Source organism: Meles meles, chromosome 7, assembly GCF_922984935.1.
Source record: "Meles meles chromosome 7, mMelMel3.1 paternal haplotype, whole genome shotgun sequence".
NCBI lineage: Eukaryota > Metazoa > Chordata > Mammalia > Carnivora > Mustelidae > Meles > Meles meles.
This window is the reverse complement of record NC_060072.1, coordinates 138,757,216-138,775,673: the sequence shown is the minus strand read 5'-3', so window position 1 is coordinate 138,775,673 and position 18,458 is coordinate 138,757,216. Positions and strand designations below refer to the sequence as shown.

Here is an 18,458-nt window from a genome sequence, read left to right as displayed (position 1 = left end):
TAAATCTCAGTTCTCCTGGCACTGGGTTTAGGCCTGAGTCCAACATCTTATCATCTTAGTCAGGTACAGCAGGGATAAGGTGCCTGAAGTATAGTCCCTTGAGTGCAAGTGAACCCTTGTGAATTAAGGAAGACAGTTCTCTACCACTCAAAATGGAACACTCTGGTAACCTGCTGAGGACTCTCCCATTGAAAGCAGATGGGAGGCACACTAGTCCATAGCAGTTTGGAAACACACCCTGAAGCATGCTGTCAGTTCTTCAGTTAGGACTTGGTCCTAACCACCCGAATGCTTCTCCATGGCTGTTTGCTTTACTCTTTGAGCTCTTGGTTCTGTCCTTTTCCTAAGGAATGACCTGTGTTTGTAGCTGCTTTTTCAGCCTGCTTCCTCCTGGTGGGACTTCTAAGACTCAATGGCCTATTTTTAGTTTGTACTATCTTGGTCTCTTTTAGTCCAAGCTCGCAAACACTGTTTTTGCTACTATAATTCTCTTCGTTTTTTGAGTTTTCCGTGAATATGATTGGATTTCATGCCATTAGAAAAGCCATTCTCCTGGGTCTTTTTGAGATAAGCTTTTCACCTCAGGTTTCCTGTGCAGCTCTCATTTGACAATGCCTTTCAAATTCTCATACTCTTAAGATCCTTAAAGAAATTTGAGGCACATCTTAAATCCTTCTCAAGTCTTAATAAAGGGTTTATAGTTTTGGCTTCACCCATAGGCCGTGTCTTCCAGGATTTGCTTTTATCTCAGAAGCCATTTCTTTATTTTAGCGTTATTTGACAATACAGCATGTGGAGAGGCTGTAAATGAGGAACAGGTAGATGAACCCAGTAAGTCCTGGTTCCTTCATATTGAATAGTCTTTCTTTAGCTTCTCTCTCCTGTCAGTTTTACTTTCAAGTGGTTTGTGGCACGAGTTCCTTTTCCCTCTAGTGTCATTTTCTTCACTTGTCTAGAAGCCTTTGCTGTAAGCCTCTTCAAGGGCCGTCAGGTTTCCGCAAACAGTCATTGGAAGCCCTTTTGGTTTTCATTCTTACTCTTCTCTGCTTCTCACTCTCAGTCTTCTTTCAGGTTCCACCCACCACCTGGTTCAAAGAAGGTTTAGTTTTGTTTTTTTGGTTTTTTTTTTTAATGGCAGCATCCCATTTTAATATCAGTGTCTGTTTCAGTTATTTATTGCTGTGTAATAAACCGTCTCATAACCTAGTGGCTCAAAACAGCATTTATCTTGTTCACAAATCTTTGGACAAGGCTGAGTAAGGCCAACTCATTTCTTCTTCATTTGGCATCACCTGGGATGACTGGAAGCTGGGAACTAGAATCTTCTAAAACCTTGTTCATGCACATGTTGGGCTATTGAGGCTGGCTTTGGGCTAGGATGTTAGCCAGGGCAGTCTCAGCTGGAATATTTGCATGAAGACTCACTAGGTAGCCTGGGCTTTCCCGCAACAGCTGGATTCTAAGGGTGAGGTTTCCCAGAAGAGGAAAGTCAGATGGAAGCTTTATCACATTTTCTAACCGAGCCCTAAAAATCACACAGCAGCTCTGCCATATTCTGTTCACTAGGAACCAGTTTCTAAGGCCAGCACATATGAAGGGGAGCGATTGTCATGGGAGAAGTGTCAATTTATAAAACCACCACATCCACTCACCTTGTCTTTCCAATCCTATCTAAAGGAAAGGAGTTCTTCCCAACTCAGCATCACCGAAACTCCTGCAAGTTTTTTGGTTGTTTTTATTGCTTAGCATATTCTCTTATTTTGTGGGAAGTAACAAAGGATTGTAACACTGTCGAGTTAAGGAATTTTTTTTTTTGGTCCAAAAATATATGGATTATCTCACTAAATTTTTCCCCACTAATTTTTTTTTTTCTTGAGAGATGTGATTTCTTAACCTTGTGAATCATTTCTCCTTAGAATGCAATTCAAATTAGCATTAAACATTTGTTAATTCAGAAAAAGGCTGATGGCATTAGAATCAGTATTTATAGATTCATTAATTAGAGTCTTATTTTCAAAGTCTTATTTTGGTAAGCATTTACTGGCTCAGACCTACATAAGTCTACATGGTATTCCTAAAACTTCTTTAAAAATTATGGAGTATGAGGGCACCTGGATGGCTCAGTTAAGTGCCTTTGGCTTGGGTCATGATCCTGGGAAGCTGGGATTGAGCCCCATGCTGGGCTTCCTGATCAGTGGGGAGTCTGCTTCTCCCTCTCCCTGCTCTTGCCCTCACTCTCTTGCTCTCTCTCCCTCTCAAATAAATACATAAATAAAATCTTTAAAAAATTTTGGAGTGTTAAGATGAGGCAAGGGTTCAGAGACTTTCTACTAAGATGTGACTTACAGTTATTTTATGGAGGAAAAATCTGAAACAATCATAGAAAAAGAAAAGTATAAAAATATAATACAAATGTGTGGTAAAGAGGATGATAGCAGAGATTGATTTTAGCAACTCCTAGTGGTTGTAATTTTGTTCTTGATTTTCTGAGTTATTTGAGGTTCCACATTCCAAGACTGTACTACGATATAGATAACATTTTGTTGAAAATGAACTTATTTTAAAATCTGAGCACCTGGCTGGAGCTGTCAGTAACGTATGTGACTCTTGATCTTGGGGTTTTGAGTTCAAGCCCCATGTTTGGTGCAGAGATTTAAAATCTTTAAAAAAATTTTGGGTCTTAGCTTTGCATTAGACTCTTTTCACTCTACTTCCAAACTGTATTATTTTATTCATGCAGGTTGATGACCTTACAGTAAAACTGGAAACTGTGTCTTCAAAAAACCAGGTTCTTACTCAGGAATTATCATCTATGAAAGAAATACAGACGAAATGTGAAAAACTAGAGAAGAATACAAAGATGTTGGAACAACAAGTAGTAAACCTCAGAAGTTGTATAGAAGTCAATATAGTAGAATACAGTAAAATAGAACAATATAAACTGGAGTTCGAAGAAAGGACAAGATTGAACGTAAAAGAAAAATTAAAAGAAGTGGATCTATTTTTAGAGGTTAATTTATTTGTCTATAAAATGCTTTAATTCATTTCACTGCAAATTACATTTTGGTTATATGCACTGGAGATTTTTCCTCTACTTCCTTTATGGCCATTTGGTAAATTTCTGGAAACATTTGTTCCTTCCCTTTAAAAATTTCAGTTTTCATCATTATTCACACTAAATTGATCTTTCAGAATGATTTACAGTAGAAAGTCATTTTATTTTTTAAGACCAGTTAGTATAAAACAAGGTTATTGAGAGGAAAAGAAAAAATTGTGCTTTAAAATTTTTTACCATGGGGTACATGGGTGGCTCAGTTGGTTGCTTGTTTGGGCTCCATTCTGGGCATGTCTACGTAAAAGAAATTGTATCATACTTAGATCATTCCTTTTTTATATTAAATATCTTATTTATTTATTTGGAAAGCACAAATGGAGGATGGACAGGTAGAGAGAAAATTCCAGGCATACCTCATGCTGAGTACGCCACAGGGCTTTATCCCAGGACCCTGAGATCACTATCTGAGCAGAAACCAAGAGTCAGGCACTCAGTTGACTAAGTCAGCCAGGCACCCCATGTACCTCGATTATTCTTAAGTTGTATTGCTCACTTTTTAAAAATTTAAATGATTTTATTATTCTTTGAATTATGAGATTGCATGAGTCCTAATGTAAGAATGAACATTATTTACATTTAATTCAGTTTCACATTAATGATAAATATTTTACATTTCAGCTTTTTTTCACTTTAAAAATTGCTCTCTGAATCATTGACACAAAACTAAAAGAAAGAAATATACTGTAATTACCCAGGTTGTAACACTTTTAAAACTAAGCTTTTAATTTGCTTTAGACACAAGTAGCATTTCAAGAAAGCGTAACACTGTTAAGAGAAAATAATAATGCTTCACTAAGAAGTCAAATGGAACTCAGAATTAAAGAGCTGGAATTTGAATTATCCAAAATGAAAAATTCTAGAGATGTTATTAATACAGAATTGGACAGATACAAGCATCTCTACCTAGAAGAAGTAACACATCGAATGTCATTGACAAATGAACTGAACAAGTAAGTTAAAACAATCATAGGAAGTAGAGTTAGCTTATTAAATTGCCTCTAAACCATAATTTTTATGGAGCCATGTTCATGAGATCAGTAGTAAGTGAAAGCCAACTAGATAGTATAATTTTGAAAAATGATGTTTGTAAATGAACTTACTGTTGAAATGTTAGTCCAAGACAGTTTGCATTTCTCTTTTTTTTGGTTTAAATGATTTTATTTTTTCCCTTGAATATTTTCAGTTAATCTGATCTCCTAGTCTTTAAACTAATTGTTTGAAGGTTTATAATTTAGACAGCGTATTATTATAAAATTGTCAGAATTACACTAAATAGAAATGAGTTTATTAATATTTATTTATTAATGTTAGTTTATTTTTGGAAGAGTGCATCTTTAACCCAAAAGGTCAAGACGGAAAGGGCAGATTCCACCTCCAGTACCCTGGTATCTGTGTTATAACCTAATCGCCTCTGGAGCTGTTTCAGTTCTTTCTGATCACAACTCTGCCATCTACTTCTCCCCTAGCAATTGTTCGTCTAAATCATTCCTCAGTGCCAAATGCTCAGTTTCGCTGAGGTAATGTGTGAAATGTACAAGAGTGGTGAAAGCCAATGCTTGAAAAATGTCTTTGAGAGCTGTTTTTTTTATTTTCATTTTCCTTTCAAGATTTTATATATTTATTTGACAGAGAGAGAGCGAGCAAGTGAGCACAAGCAGAGGGGAGCAGCAGGCAGAGGGTGAGGGAGAAGCAGGCTTCCCGCTGAGCAGGGAGCCCAGTGTGGGGCTCAATTCTGGGCCTCTGGGGTCCTGATCTGAGCTGGAGGCAGATGGTTAACTGACTGAGACAAGCAGACCCCCCAGGATGGTTTATTTTTGCAGCTCTAAACTGGTTTACTAAATATAAGTATGTGTCATGGCCTCCCCAAGAATCTTTTAAGTACAACCATTCCAGAAGGCAGCAGGCATTACCTGTTAAGCCATGGACATCACTGATAGCCATTTCTCTCCCTCCTTAATTTGAATTACTTGCTAGTTAGGAACCCCAGAAATATATGTACTTCTTCAGAACAGTTTTACACCTATAATTATACATAGTAGGTCTGCTCTGTCACATTTACCATGTTAAAACACTGTTTAATGGCACATTCTGTTTACTATTATGGAAACTTTAAAGAATGCAAGTAATTTAGGACTGATTTGGGGAGAAGTGAAATACTAAGCATTGTGTTTTGTAATCTTAACAGGACTCGTGACAGGCTGGCAGAGACTAGTACCAAACTGCTGATGGAGAAGCAGCAGAAGCAAACTTTGCCCGACACTATTAAGATGAGGCCAGCCCCTGATCTGCCTTATGCTAGAAATGTTAATAATAGTTCACTATTCAATAGAAATGTTCCTCTAAGAGAAGTCACGGTGACTCGTACCTTAAACTCACGGCGTTCAAGTAATGACATCGAGTCTTTCTTGACCAAGGTTAGTTATATTATCTTTCTTTTTTTTCCTTGGATTTCAGATTTCTGATATAGTTTTTGTTTTTATTTGGTAAAACTCTGAGTTGTTTAGCTAACTAATACACATTAAGTAAAAGTCATAATTATTTGTGCTAATAAAGAAATGAGACAGAAATTTTAATTTTTTTTCTTAGTTCCTGGAGCTCTTACTTTCAAGAGATACCTATTATTAACTTAATTCAATAAATGTAACTAAACTGACATATTTTTATTTTTTCAAGATTTTATTTAATTTAGAGAGTGTACAAGAGGGGGAGAGAGTATGAGACTCTCAAGCAGACTTCCTGCTGAGTGTGGAACCCCTACATGGGGCCCAGCCTCACAACCCTAAGATCATAACCTGAGCCGAAAACAAGAGTCAGACACTTGACTGAGTTACCCAGGCACTGCAAAACTGACACATTTTAAATTTCTTGAAAACTTACATCTAAATTCGATTTAGAAAGTAAACATTATTGCTCACGAATGAAATCTATATTAGATGCTTTGACTAATTTCCTGGTTTACCACGGTTCATAACAATTTTAAAGTTTGCTGTTACCCATTTTCCCACCCCTATGTATAACTGAACAATAAGAATCCAAACACTTAATCACATATGGATATTTATTATTTAAAAGAATCCATGATAAGTACTTTTTTTTTCTCCTTAATTTATTTATTTTTTCAGTGTAACAGTATTCATTGTTTTTGCACAACACCCAGTGCTCCATGCAGAACGTGCCCTCCCTATTACCCACCACCTGTTCCCCCAACCTCCCACCCCTGCCCCTTCAAAACCCTCAGGTTGTTTTTCAGAGTCCATAGTCTCTTATGGTTTGCCTCCCCCTCCAATTTTTTTTTTTTTATAAACATATAATGTATTTTTATCCCCAGGGGTACAGGTCTGTGAATCACCAGGTTTACACACTTCACAGCACTCACGATAGCACATACCCTCCCCAATGTCCATAACCCCCTCCCCCTCTCCCAACCCCACCTCCCCCCAGCCACCCCAGTTTGTTTTGTGAGATTAAGAGTCATTTATGGTTTGTCTCCCTCCTAATCCCATCTTGTTTCATTTATTCTTCTCCTACCCCCTAACCCCCCGTGTTGCTTCTCCATGTCCTCATATCAGGGAGATCATATGATAGTTGTCTTTATGCTTAGTGAAATAAGTCAATCAGAGAAAGACAACTATCAAAGACATGATAAGTACTTTTTATGAATTAAATAAACTTGTAATGCTAAAGAGATTAATTTTTCTTTTTAAGTTGTAATTGTTGTCATTTTCTTACCTGAGTGTACATCCTTAATTGTTGTCTTACTTGGAGCATTTTTTAAAACTTACAACACTTCTATTTCGGGGCGCCTGGGTGGCTCAGTGGGTTAAAGCCTCTGCCGTCCGCTCAGGTCATGATTCCAGGGTCCTGGGATCGAGCCCCGCGTCAGACTCTCTGCTCATTGGGGAGCCTGCTTCCTCCTCTCTCTCTGCCTGCGTCTCTGCCTATAGTGATCTCTATCTGTCAAATAAATAAATAAAATCTCTAAAAAAAAAAAAAAACTTCGGGGCGCCTGGGTGGCTCAGCGGGTTAAAGCCTCTGCCTTCAGCTCAGGTCATGATCCCGGGGTGCTGGGATCGAGCCCCCCATCGGGCTCTCTGCTTAGCTGGGAGCCTGCTTCCTCCTCTCTCTCTGCCTGCCTCTCTGCCTACTTGTAATCTCTATCTGTCAAATAAATAAATCTTAAAAAAAAAACAAAAAACTATTTCTCAATTTTTACAAAATGTCTTGCTGAGCAATTGTAGAGCATTTTCTAAATTGCTAAATCAAGCAAATACAGAATTGTTTTTTTTAGAGAGAGAGAGAGAAAGGGTGAGAGAGAGTGTGTGCAAGCTGGCAGTGGGGGGTGAGGTGCAGAGGGTAAGCAGGCTCCATACTTAGTGCAGAGCCTGATGCAGTCTCAACAATCCTGAGATCATGACCTGAACCAAAGTCAAGATCAGATCCTTAACTGACTGAGCCACCCAGGTGCCACACAATTAGAGTTTTAAAAATGAAGTTCACATGTATCCACCTTGCCATCACTTGAATGACTGATGACTAAGATGGGAATAATAGGGAGTCTTAAAGTAGCAGCTAGTTTCCATTGTGTATCATTGTTATTAAAATATCCATTTCAATCAATGTACATAGGTTTATGGTTTTGAAGGTATATTCATGGTCTTACTAATGTAGACAAAAGTAGCATAGGCTCATGGTAAATGAGGCCTCAATCTTGTTCTTTCATTTGGTTTCCTTATTGTCTTGCTCTCTTGCCTTCTAATTTGTGGACTTTCTTTAGTGTTATGCTTGGTTGCCTTTCTTTTTCTTTTTTGTATATTATAGATTTTTGTGATCACAATGAAGTTCATATATAACATCCCATGCATATAGAAGTCTATTTTAAGTTGATGGTTACTTAAGTTCAAACACATTTTAAAAGCACTACATTTTTCCACTCCACCTTGTTTTATGTATTTGATGACTTAGTTTATATCTTTTTATTTTGTGTATCCCTGAACTAATTACTGTAGATATAATTGTTGTTACTACTTTTGTCTTCTAACATTCATACTGGCTTTATAAAAGTTATTGATCATTACTTTTATTGTATGTTTGCTTTTACCAATAAAACTCTTTCTTTCATAATTTTCTTATTTCTAGTTATGGCCTTTTCTTTCTTTTTTCTTTCTTTCTATCTATTTTTGAGAGCAAGCAAGAGAGAACACAGATGGGAGGGGAGGGCCACAGAGAGAGGGAGAAGCAGACTCCCTGAGCATGGAGCCTGGTGTGGGGCTTGATCCTAGAAGGTCCCTTAACCTGTCCTCATTTGTAAAATTCTTTTATCTTTTTGTTTTTTTGGCTTGGATGATTTCTGCTACCCTGTCCTGTAGATCACTGATCTGTTCGTCTGCAGATTTTAATCTGCTATTGATTCCCTCTGGTGTATTTTTCATTTCAGTTATTGTATTTTTCAGCTCTGATAAGTTCTTCTTTATATTTTCTCTTTGTTGAAGTTCTCACTGAATCCATCCATTCTTCTCCCAAGTTTGCTGATCATTTTTATGACCATGACTTTGAACTCTTTATCAGGTACATTACTTATCTCTGTTTCATTTAGTTATTTTTCTGAAGTGTTGTATTGTTCTTTCATTTGGAACATATTCCTCTATCTCCTCCTAGACTTTCTGTGTTTATTTCTGAAATTGTTCTTTTCTACTTTTTCCCTCTTGAAAGTATGTTGCTTTGAACAGTGAATGTTAGGTATAAAGTCAAGGAAGAAGAAACCGTTTCCAAGTATCGTCTGATCATTTTTCTTGTTGGAACTGTGGTGGAGTAGGTGGCAGATGACCTTGCTCTTCTCTTTCTGAGTTGAGAACACAGGAGTCAGGCATCCGGAGATTAGCTTAGTGACTTCAATACATACTAACAAATTGGAGGATGTGGCTTAGGTATGTGGCCACAGTGAACTTCCTAGTACTTTACTCCAAATTAGGCACTTCCACACACAGCTGTAAATGGAAGGAACAGATGTTTGATGCCCATCCCACAAAGATGAAAGCAGACCTCAATTCATGTTACTATGGCAGGCATAGCTTTTCAAAGAAGAGATTTGGAAACACGTAGGCACTGCTTAGTGCCTTCTCCCCAATTCACCCATTAGGTGAATCTCGTTTCCTGTCATGAAGAAGGTAGAGAAATGTTCTCACATGGAAATGAAGGTTTACCTATAATTTCTGAGTGGATTTAGTTTATAATTAAAGTTAATCATGTTTTTGTACATATGAACTAATGGAGAGGCTAAATGGCAAAGAGAAATCTGTTCAGTGTTTTAAATTTTGACATAAATAACTCACACCATAGGTAACTCATTTGTTGATTGATTTTGATAAACCAAGTTTTATTTGAAGGAAATGAATAATTCTTTCAAGGAAGAATTTCCTCAGTTTCAGGTCCTTTGGTTCAACTAAAGATTTTCTCCTTCAAGTTCCCTGTCCCTTCAAGTCAAAAAAATTTGTGCTTATAAATTGAGTATATTGACTCTTACTAATAGGAGTTAAGATAAGTTCTCTTCCTTTATTTTTGTTCATGACTGTAAAAATTTATATTTTAGTTAGAAAGCTGTTTTCTGCCTAATGCCTTAACTTCATTGAGCCACATGACAAAGTTTTATGTATTCATTTTCTCTGAGTTCTAGTTAAAATGCATGTATTTTTCCTGAATATGAGGAAGTAACTGGCATAAAACTCTAGGCTCAGTAAGACCTAAAACACATTCCTGGCCTGCAACTAAGTGGTTTTTTGACCTCAGGCAAACTACAGTCTCTCTGAGGCCTTTTTGTCTCTTATGTAAAATTAGGGACTTTGACTAAATTAGTGACTGTTATGCCTCTGGGGAAAAATTTTTTTTCCAAAGAATAGAACTTAACTTTTTTTTTTTTTTTTTTTTGCATTAAACTGTATTATATAAAACAGAGACAAGTAGAGCTGGTTAGCTAAAGGAGAGATGAGACTACACCTGTAGACTTCCTTCTCCTTCAATCCTGCTGTGTCCCAGTGGAACCTTAGATTTCTATGAGCCATAGTTTGAAAACTAACAGTTATGAGAAAATCCTTCTAGTTAATAATTCTTTGAATTAAAATTTGCTGACACATTGTACATTGTTTTTCTGTGTATAATTTTCTTAACCTCCTATTTTTTTGATAAATGGAAAAGTATAAATAAAATTACAAATGCGTTCTCCTTATTAGTGGACTTCAAGCTATTTCTACCATCTAAACACTGTTCTCACCTGGAAATAAAGGTCACAGAAATAAATATTTAGGAAAAGTTTTGGGGAAAAGATAGTAACATTACATTGGTAATTCCTTAAGTCATGTCATATAAAAAAGTGTTTTATATTTTACATAGTATTTATTAATGGTATTATAAAATTGCTTCAATAAAAGTTTCTCTCATCAAGTGGTACTGAGTTATTAATTTTACAAGGCTATCCAATAATGTTGTCAGATTATTAATTTTATAAGGCCTGAATATAATGTTATTGTCAAAAAGTGTTATGATTCCTCAAAAAATTAAAAATAGAAATGCAGTACCATTCAGTAATTCCACTACTTGGTATTTACCCAAAGAAAATGAAAACACTAATTTGAAAAGTTATATGCACCACTATGTTTTTTGAAACATTATTTACAATAACCAAAGTATGAAAGCAACCTCAGTGTCCATCAATAGGTGAGTAGATAAAGAAGATATGTGATACATATACAATGAAATATTTATTCAGCTATTAAAAAGAATGGGATCTTTGTGACAACATTTGTGACAAGTTGTGACAAGATTGATCGACCTAGGATTATGCTAAGTGAAATAATGCAGAGAAAGACATATACCATATGATTTCACTTCTGCATGGAATCTAAAAAACTAAACTACTAATAGCGTACTGGTGACTGGAAGCCTTACTAATAACATAAATAGTCCATTAACACAGGTTTTCTACCTTACATGTATTATATTCTATATTCTCACAATAAAGCTAGAGAAAAAAATGTTAATGAGAAAAACATAAGAGAAAATACACTAAAATACAGTATCAAAAAAAGTGCATGTGTAAGTAGAGTAGACCTGTACCATTCAAACCCATGCTGGTCAAGGGTCAGCCGTATATTACAAGTATTCCCATCTAGAATTTTCTTACTTAGACCTTTCTCATAAAAGGTATCCTCTCACTGAATGCCCCAAATGGGGTCTAATGTAGGGTACTGAGGGTTGCCTGGGTGGCTTAGTTGGTTAAGTGACTGCCTTCAGCTTAGCTCATGATTCCTTGGTCCTGGGATAGAGCCCCACTTCAGGCTGTCTGCTAAGTGGGGAGTCTGCTGTTTCCTCCCCCTCTGCCTCTTCCCTCACTCATGCTCTGTATCTCTCATTCTGTCTCAAATAAATAAATCAATAAAATTGCTGGTATAAACATTGGGGTGCAGGTGCCCCTTTGGATCAATATGTTTATATCTTTGGGGTAAATCTATAGTATTGCAATTGCTGGGTCGTTGGGTAGCTCTATTTGCAGCTCTTTGAGGAACCACCATACTGTTTCCCAGAGCGGCTGCACCAGCTTACATTCCCAGCAACAGTGTAAGAGTGTTCTGATTTCTCTGCATGCCTGACAACATCTGTTGTTTCCTGACTTGTTCATTTTATCCATTCAGACAGGTGTGAGGTGATATCTTATTGTGCTTTTGATTTATATTCATTTCTCTGATGCCAAGCGATGTTGAGCTTTTTTTTTCTTCACGTCTGTTGCCCATTTGTGTGTCTTCTTTGGAGAAATGTCTGTTCATTTCTTCTACCCATTTCTTGACTGGATTGTTTGTTCTTTGGGTGTTGAGTTTGATAAATCCTTTATAGATTTTGGATACTAGCTCTTATCTGATATGTCAATTGCAAGTATCATTTTCCATTCTGTAGGTCATCTTTTAGTGTTGTCCGTTGCTTCCTTTGCTATGCAAAACCTTTTTATCTTGCTGAAGTCTTTGTTTTCCTTGCCTTTGGAGACATGTCTAGCAAGAAGTTGCTTTGGCCAAAGTCAGAGAGAATACAACCTGTGTTCTCTCTTCTAGGATTTTGATGGGTTCCTGTCTCACATGTAGGTATTACATCCATTTTGAATCTTATTTTTGTGTGTGGTATAAGAAGATGGTCCAGATTCATTCCTCTGCTTGTGGCTGTCCAGTTTTCCCAACACCATTTGTTGGAATGACTGTCTTTTGTTCCATTGGACATTCTTTCCTGCTTTGTCACAGATTAGTTGACCATAGAGTTGAGGCTCCATTTCTGGACTCTCTATTCTGTTCCATTGACCTATGTGTCTGTTTTTGTGCCTATACCATATTGTCTTGATGAAGACAACTTTGTCATAGAGCTTGAAGTCCGGAATTGTGATGCCACCAGCTTTGCTTTCCTTTTTCAACATTCCTTTGGCTATTTGAGGTCTTTCCTGGTTCCATACAAATCTTAGGATTATTTGTATCAGCTCTGAAAAAATGTTGATGGTATTTTGATAGGGTTTGTGTTGAATGCATAGATTGCTCTGGGAAGCATAGACACTTTAACAGTATTTGTTCTTCCAATCCATGAGCATGGAAGGTTTTTCCATTTCTTTGTGTCTTCCTCAGTTGCTCTCATGAGTGTTCTATAGTTTTCAGAATACCGATCTCTTGCCTCTTTGGTTGGGTTTATTCCTAGGTATCTTAACGGTTTTTTGTGCAATTGTAAATGGGTTTGACTCCTTAATTTCTCTTTGTTCTATCTCATTGTTGGTGTATAGAAATGCATTGATTTTATATCCTGCCACTTTGCTGAATTCCTGTAGGACTTCTAACAATTTTAGGGTGGAGTCTTTTGGGTTTTCCACAAAGAGTATCACATCATCTGTGAAGAATGAGAGTTTGGCTTCTTGCTGATTCAGATGCCTTTATTTCTTTTTGTTGTCTAATTGCTGAGGCTAGGACTTCTAGTACTATGTTGAACAACAGTGGTGAGAGTAGCCATCCCTACCGTGTTCCTGACCTTAGGGGTGAAACCCTCAGTTTTTCCCCATTAAAAATGATACTCACTGTGGGCTTTTTGTAGATGGCTTTTATGATATTGAGGTATGTTCCCTCTATCCCTGCACCGTGAAGAGTTTTAATCAAGAAGCGATGCTGTACTTTGTCAGATGGTTTTTCTGCATCTATTGAGAGTATCATATGGTTCTTGTCCTTTCTTTTATTAATGTATTGTGTCACACTGATTGATTTGTGGATGTTGAACCACCCTTGCAGACCAGGAATAAATCCCACTTGGTCATGGTAAATAATCCCTTTAATGTACTGTTGGATCCTGTTGGCTAGTATTTTGGTGAGAATTTTTGCATCCGTGTTCATCAGCAGTATTGGTCTGTAATTCTCCTTTTTTGTGGGGTCTTTGTCTGGTTTTGGGATCAAGGTAATGCTGGCCTCATAGAAAGAGTGTGGAAATTTTCCATCCATTTTTATTTTTGGAGACAGCTTGAGAAGAATAGGTATTAATTCCTCTTTAAGTATTTGGTTGAACTCTCCAGGGAAGCCATCTGGAACTGGAGTTTTTTTTGTTGGGAGATTTTTGATGACTGCTTCAGTTTCCTTGCTGGTTATGGGTATGTTCAGCTTTTTCTGTTACCATTTCTTCCAGATTGCCTAATTTGTTGGCAAATAGTTGTTCATTATATGTTCTTAAAATTGTTTGTTTTTCCTTGGTGTTGGTTGTGATCTCTCTTCTTTCATTCATGGTTTTATTAATTTGGGTCCTTTCTCTTTTCTTTTCGCAAAGTCTGGCCAGGAGTTTATCGATCCTATTACTTCTTTCAAAGAGCCAGCTCCTAGTTTTGTTGCCGTGTACTACTGTACTTTTGGTTTCTATTTCATTGATTTTTGCTCTGGTCATTATTAATTCTCTTCTCCTGCTGTATTTAGGCTTTCTTTGTTGTTGTTTCTCCAGGTCCTTTAGGGGGAAGGTTAGGTTGTGTATTTAGGACCTTTCTTATTTCTTGAGAAAGGCTTGTATTGCTCTATATTTCCCTCTTCAGGACTGCCTTGGCTGCATCCCAAAGATTTTGAACCGTTGTGTTTTCATTTTCTTTTGTTTCCATGAATTCTTACTTGTTCGTTAATTTCCTGGTTGACCCATTCATTCTTTAGTCAGATGCTCTTTAGCCTCCGTGTATTTGAGTTCTTCCCAAATTTCCTCTTGTGATTGAGTTCAAGTTTGAAGGGACTGTGGTCTGGAAATATGCAGGGAATGATCCCAAACTTTTGGTACCTGTTGAGACCTGATTTGTGACCCATTATGTGATCTCTTCTGGAGAAAGCTCAATGTGCACTTGAGAAGAATATGTATTCTGTGGCTTTGGCATAGAGTACTCTGAATATATCTGTGAAGTCCATCTGGTTCAGTGTGTCATTCAAAGTCCTTGTGTCCTTGTTGATCTTCTGCTTAGATGATCTGTCCATTGCAGTGAGTGAGGTGTAAAAGTCCCCTGCTATTTATTGTATCATGCTCGATGTGTTTCTTTAATTTTGTTATTAGTTGGCTTATGTAATTGGCTGCTCCCATGTTAGGGGCATAAACCTTGACAATTGTTAGATCTTCTTTTTGGAGAGACACTTTTTGGAGTGTCTTTCCAAATCTCTTATGACGGCCTTGGCTTAAAATCTAATTTGTCTGATAGAAGGATTGCTACCCTGGCTTTCTTTTGATGTCCATTAGCATTGGTAAATGGTTTTCTACCCCCTTGCTTTCAATCTGGAGGTGTCCTTGCATCTAAAATGAGTCTCTTGCAGATAGCATATTGATGGGTCTTGTTTTTTTATCCAATGATACCCTATGTCTTTTGATTGGGGAATGTGGCCCATTGACTTTCAGGGTAACTATTAAAAGATATGAATTGAGTGCCATTGTTTTGCCTGTAATGTCGTTGTTTCTGTATATTGTCTCAGTTCCTTTCTGGTCTATCTCATTTTGGGGCTCTCTCTTTGCTTAAAGGATCCCCTTTAGTATTTCTTGCAGGGCTGGTTTGATGGTCACAGATTTTTTAGTTTCTTTTTGTCCTGGAAACTCTTTATCTCTCCTTCTATTTTGAATGACAGTCTTGCTGAATAACGTATTCTTGGCTGCATATTGTTCTGGCTTCATATTAGCACCCTGACTATACCATGCCAGTCCTTTCTGGCACGTCCTGTGCTGCTTTCTGGATTTTCTCTTTGTCGCTGAAATTTGCAAGAGTCACTACTATATGTCAAGGTGTTGGGCTACCCTTATTGATGTTGAAGGGGGTTCTCTGTGCCTCCTGGATTTGAATGCCTTTTTCCTTCCCCAGATTATGGAGGTTCAGTGCTATAATTTCTCAGATATACCTTCTGCCACACCTCCTTTCCTCCTCTTCTGGGATCCCAGTTATTCTAATATTGTTTTGCTTTATGGTATCACTTATTTCTTGATTTCTCCCCTTGTGATCCAGTAATGGTTTATCTCTCTTTTTTCTCAACTTCTTTATTCTCTATTATTTTGTCTTCTTTGTCACTACTTCTCCTTTCTGTGTCATTTATTCTAGCCATTAGTGCCTCCGAATTTTTTAATTTGAAAAAGTTAATATTTATTAGTTAATTATAGCTCAGTAAGTCTGTAAAAGATAAGTAGTGTTTTATTTCACCATTATCCGTTATGTACGTGATGAATTTTTTAAAAATTTCTATTCAATTAGCTGATACATGATATATCAGTTTCAGATATAGTGTTCAGTTAACCATCAGTTGTATATAATGCCCAGTGCTCTACACATCACATGCCCTCCTTCATGCCCATCACCCCTACCCCATCCCACCTCCCCTTCAGCAAAATTCTGTTTTTTTCCTATAGTTAAAAGTCTCTCATGATTTGTCTCCCTCTTTTATTTCTTCTATTTAGTGTTCCCTCCCTTCCCTTATGATTCTATGCACTGTTTCTCATATTCCCCATATGGATGAAACAATATGTTAATTGTCTTTCTGTGATTGACTTATTTCTCTCAGTATAGAACCCTCCATTTCCATCCATGTTAATGTAAATTGTAAGAGTTCATCTTTTTTGTTGGCTTTGTAATATTCCATTATATTTATATATACACCACATCTTCTTTATCCATTCATCTGTTGATGGACATCTGGGCTGTTTCCACAGTTTGGCTATTGTGGAGATTGCTTCTATAAACATTGGTATCCAGGTGCCCCTTCAGATCAGTATTTTTGCATCTTTGGGGTAAATACCTTGCAGTACAATTACTGGGTCATATTTTTAACTTCTTGAGGAACCTCCATACTGTTCCTGGAGGTAGAGCCTCCATTTTTTTTTATTGCATCTCCTTAATAACCTTTTGATTTCAACTTGGTAATATTTTTGTTCTTTTTTTTTTTCTGCAAAAAGGGATTCTCCAGTGTCTTTTGTGCTTTGTTCAAGTCCAGTTAGTATTTTTATAGTTGTTATTCCAAACTCTAATTCTGCCATCTTACTTATATCCATACTGATTAAGTCCCTGACAGTCAGTAGTACCTCCTGTTCTCTTATTTCAGATGAGTTTTTCCATATAGTCATTCTGTCTAGAGAAGAATAGAAAATGAAAGAACAAAATACTAAAATAACAAAAACAACCCAGAGAAATATAATCTTAAACCAATCAGAAGAGACCAGAAAACAAAATAAATAAAATAAAAATTTAAAATGAGAGAGAATATAATCAGACAGGTGATGAGAACAGAGCAATGCACTAGATTCTGGGAAAAATTTGGTCTGTTTGCTGGAGGGAACTGCATCCCAAAATTGTAAAGAAAGAAAAAAATGTACATATGCAAAAATAAAGTTAAACACTATGAAAGGATAGAATGTAACTATAAAAATTGAAATTTAAAAAAGTTAAAAAAACCTGAGTTGATAAAATGAGAAATTGGTTGAAATGAAAAAAGAAAAATAAAATTAAACTTGAAAGATTAAGGAGCCATAAGTCCTATATAGTATTTCCCCCCAGCACTAGAGCTTTGCACTTCCCTGTGATTGGTTAAACTTGATCCTAGTGGGAAGTTCTTGCTGATTTCCTGGGGGAAGAGCCTTTGAGTTTGAGCTTATTCTCCGAGGTCTTTGCCCTTGTGGTATTGCACAGCCCTTGCCAGGGGGCCAAGCTAAGTAAGGGCTTCCAGATTCCTCTTTGTGGCTTTTGTTCCCTGACGGTTTTCCACAGTGCATGAGAGGATTAGAATGAAAATGTGAGCCTCCCAGTGTCCAGACCTAGAGCTGAAAGTGGGCACCCTCCACTTTCAGTGTGTCCTCACAGAAAATCTGTCAATCACTCTTGTCTCCCTGGTTTCTATATGCACTCTCAGCATTTTTATCTCAGCCATGCAACCCCCTTTGGAGTTTCCGAACTTTGCAGTCTCCTGCAAAGCAGCATTCATGACGCTCCTCCAGGGGGAGGGAGGGAGGTCTTGCCCTGGATTTTCTGCGTGTTTGGCCCCTGCTCTAAGAGCAGTTACCCAATGGGCTGGGGTTTGTGGTTAATGGCAACACTGAGCTGAAAGCCCCCTCCTCTGCTCTCTGATTGCATCTGGTTTCCCTGCTGAAACACCTGGGAACTCTCCCATACTCAGGCACCCCATTCTGTCTGTGACCTCAGGGATCCTGAGATCAGGCAGTTCTTCCTAGGATTCCGACCTACTTCTCCACCTGAATGATTTTCAAGCAGGGATGTCCCTCACCAGATTAGACTTATAAAAGTTCCAGTTTGCACGCCACTGCTATATCACTTTCTGATAGGCGGTTTATGCCTCCCACCCCACCAACAGTTTATCTTCCCATATATCACCTTGGATTCATTTCTCCACACCACACCTCTTACCTTGCAGAACGTGGTCATTTTTCTATTTGTAGAATTATAGTAGTTCTTTTCTTAGATCTCAGGTTGAGTTCACAGGTGTTCAGTATGATTTGAAAACTCTAGCTGAATTCCAGGGACTGGACAAAACTATGGTCCCCTATGCCTCTGCCATATTCCTCTTCTTCTATAAATTTTGTATATTTAATAGACCACTATTAATTGTACTTTTTATCAGATTTATCTAAATAGCATTACACGCATTTCTTCTGTTGCCTAAGATTAAAATAAGTAGGGATTTATTTTATTTATGTGATTATCTTTCTATTTAAGCAATCCCTAACTTAGTTTTAGTCTCTAATAGTGGTTTTTTTATATTAAATTTTTTTATTAATTTCTTTTCAGTGTAACAGAATTCATTGTTTATGTGCCACACCCAGTGCCGCATGCAATCGT

At 37.2% G+C, this 18,458-nt stretch overlaps 1 protein-coding gene across 1 annotated transcript in view; it reads left to right on the top strand.

Moving 5' to 3' along the window:
- LOC123946516 (ankyrin repeat domain-containing protein 26-like) overlaps positions 1-18,458 on the top strand; it is a 166,323-nt gene that overhangs the window by 146,295 nt on the left and 1,570 nt on the right. Inside the window, 3 exon segments of the mRNA XM_046011878.1 lie at positions 2,741-3,010; positions 3,851-4,065; positions 5,301-5,529. Coding sequence (XP_045867834.1) covers positions 2,741-3,010; positions 3,851-4,065; positions 5,301-5,529 — 714 coding nt within the window.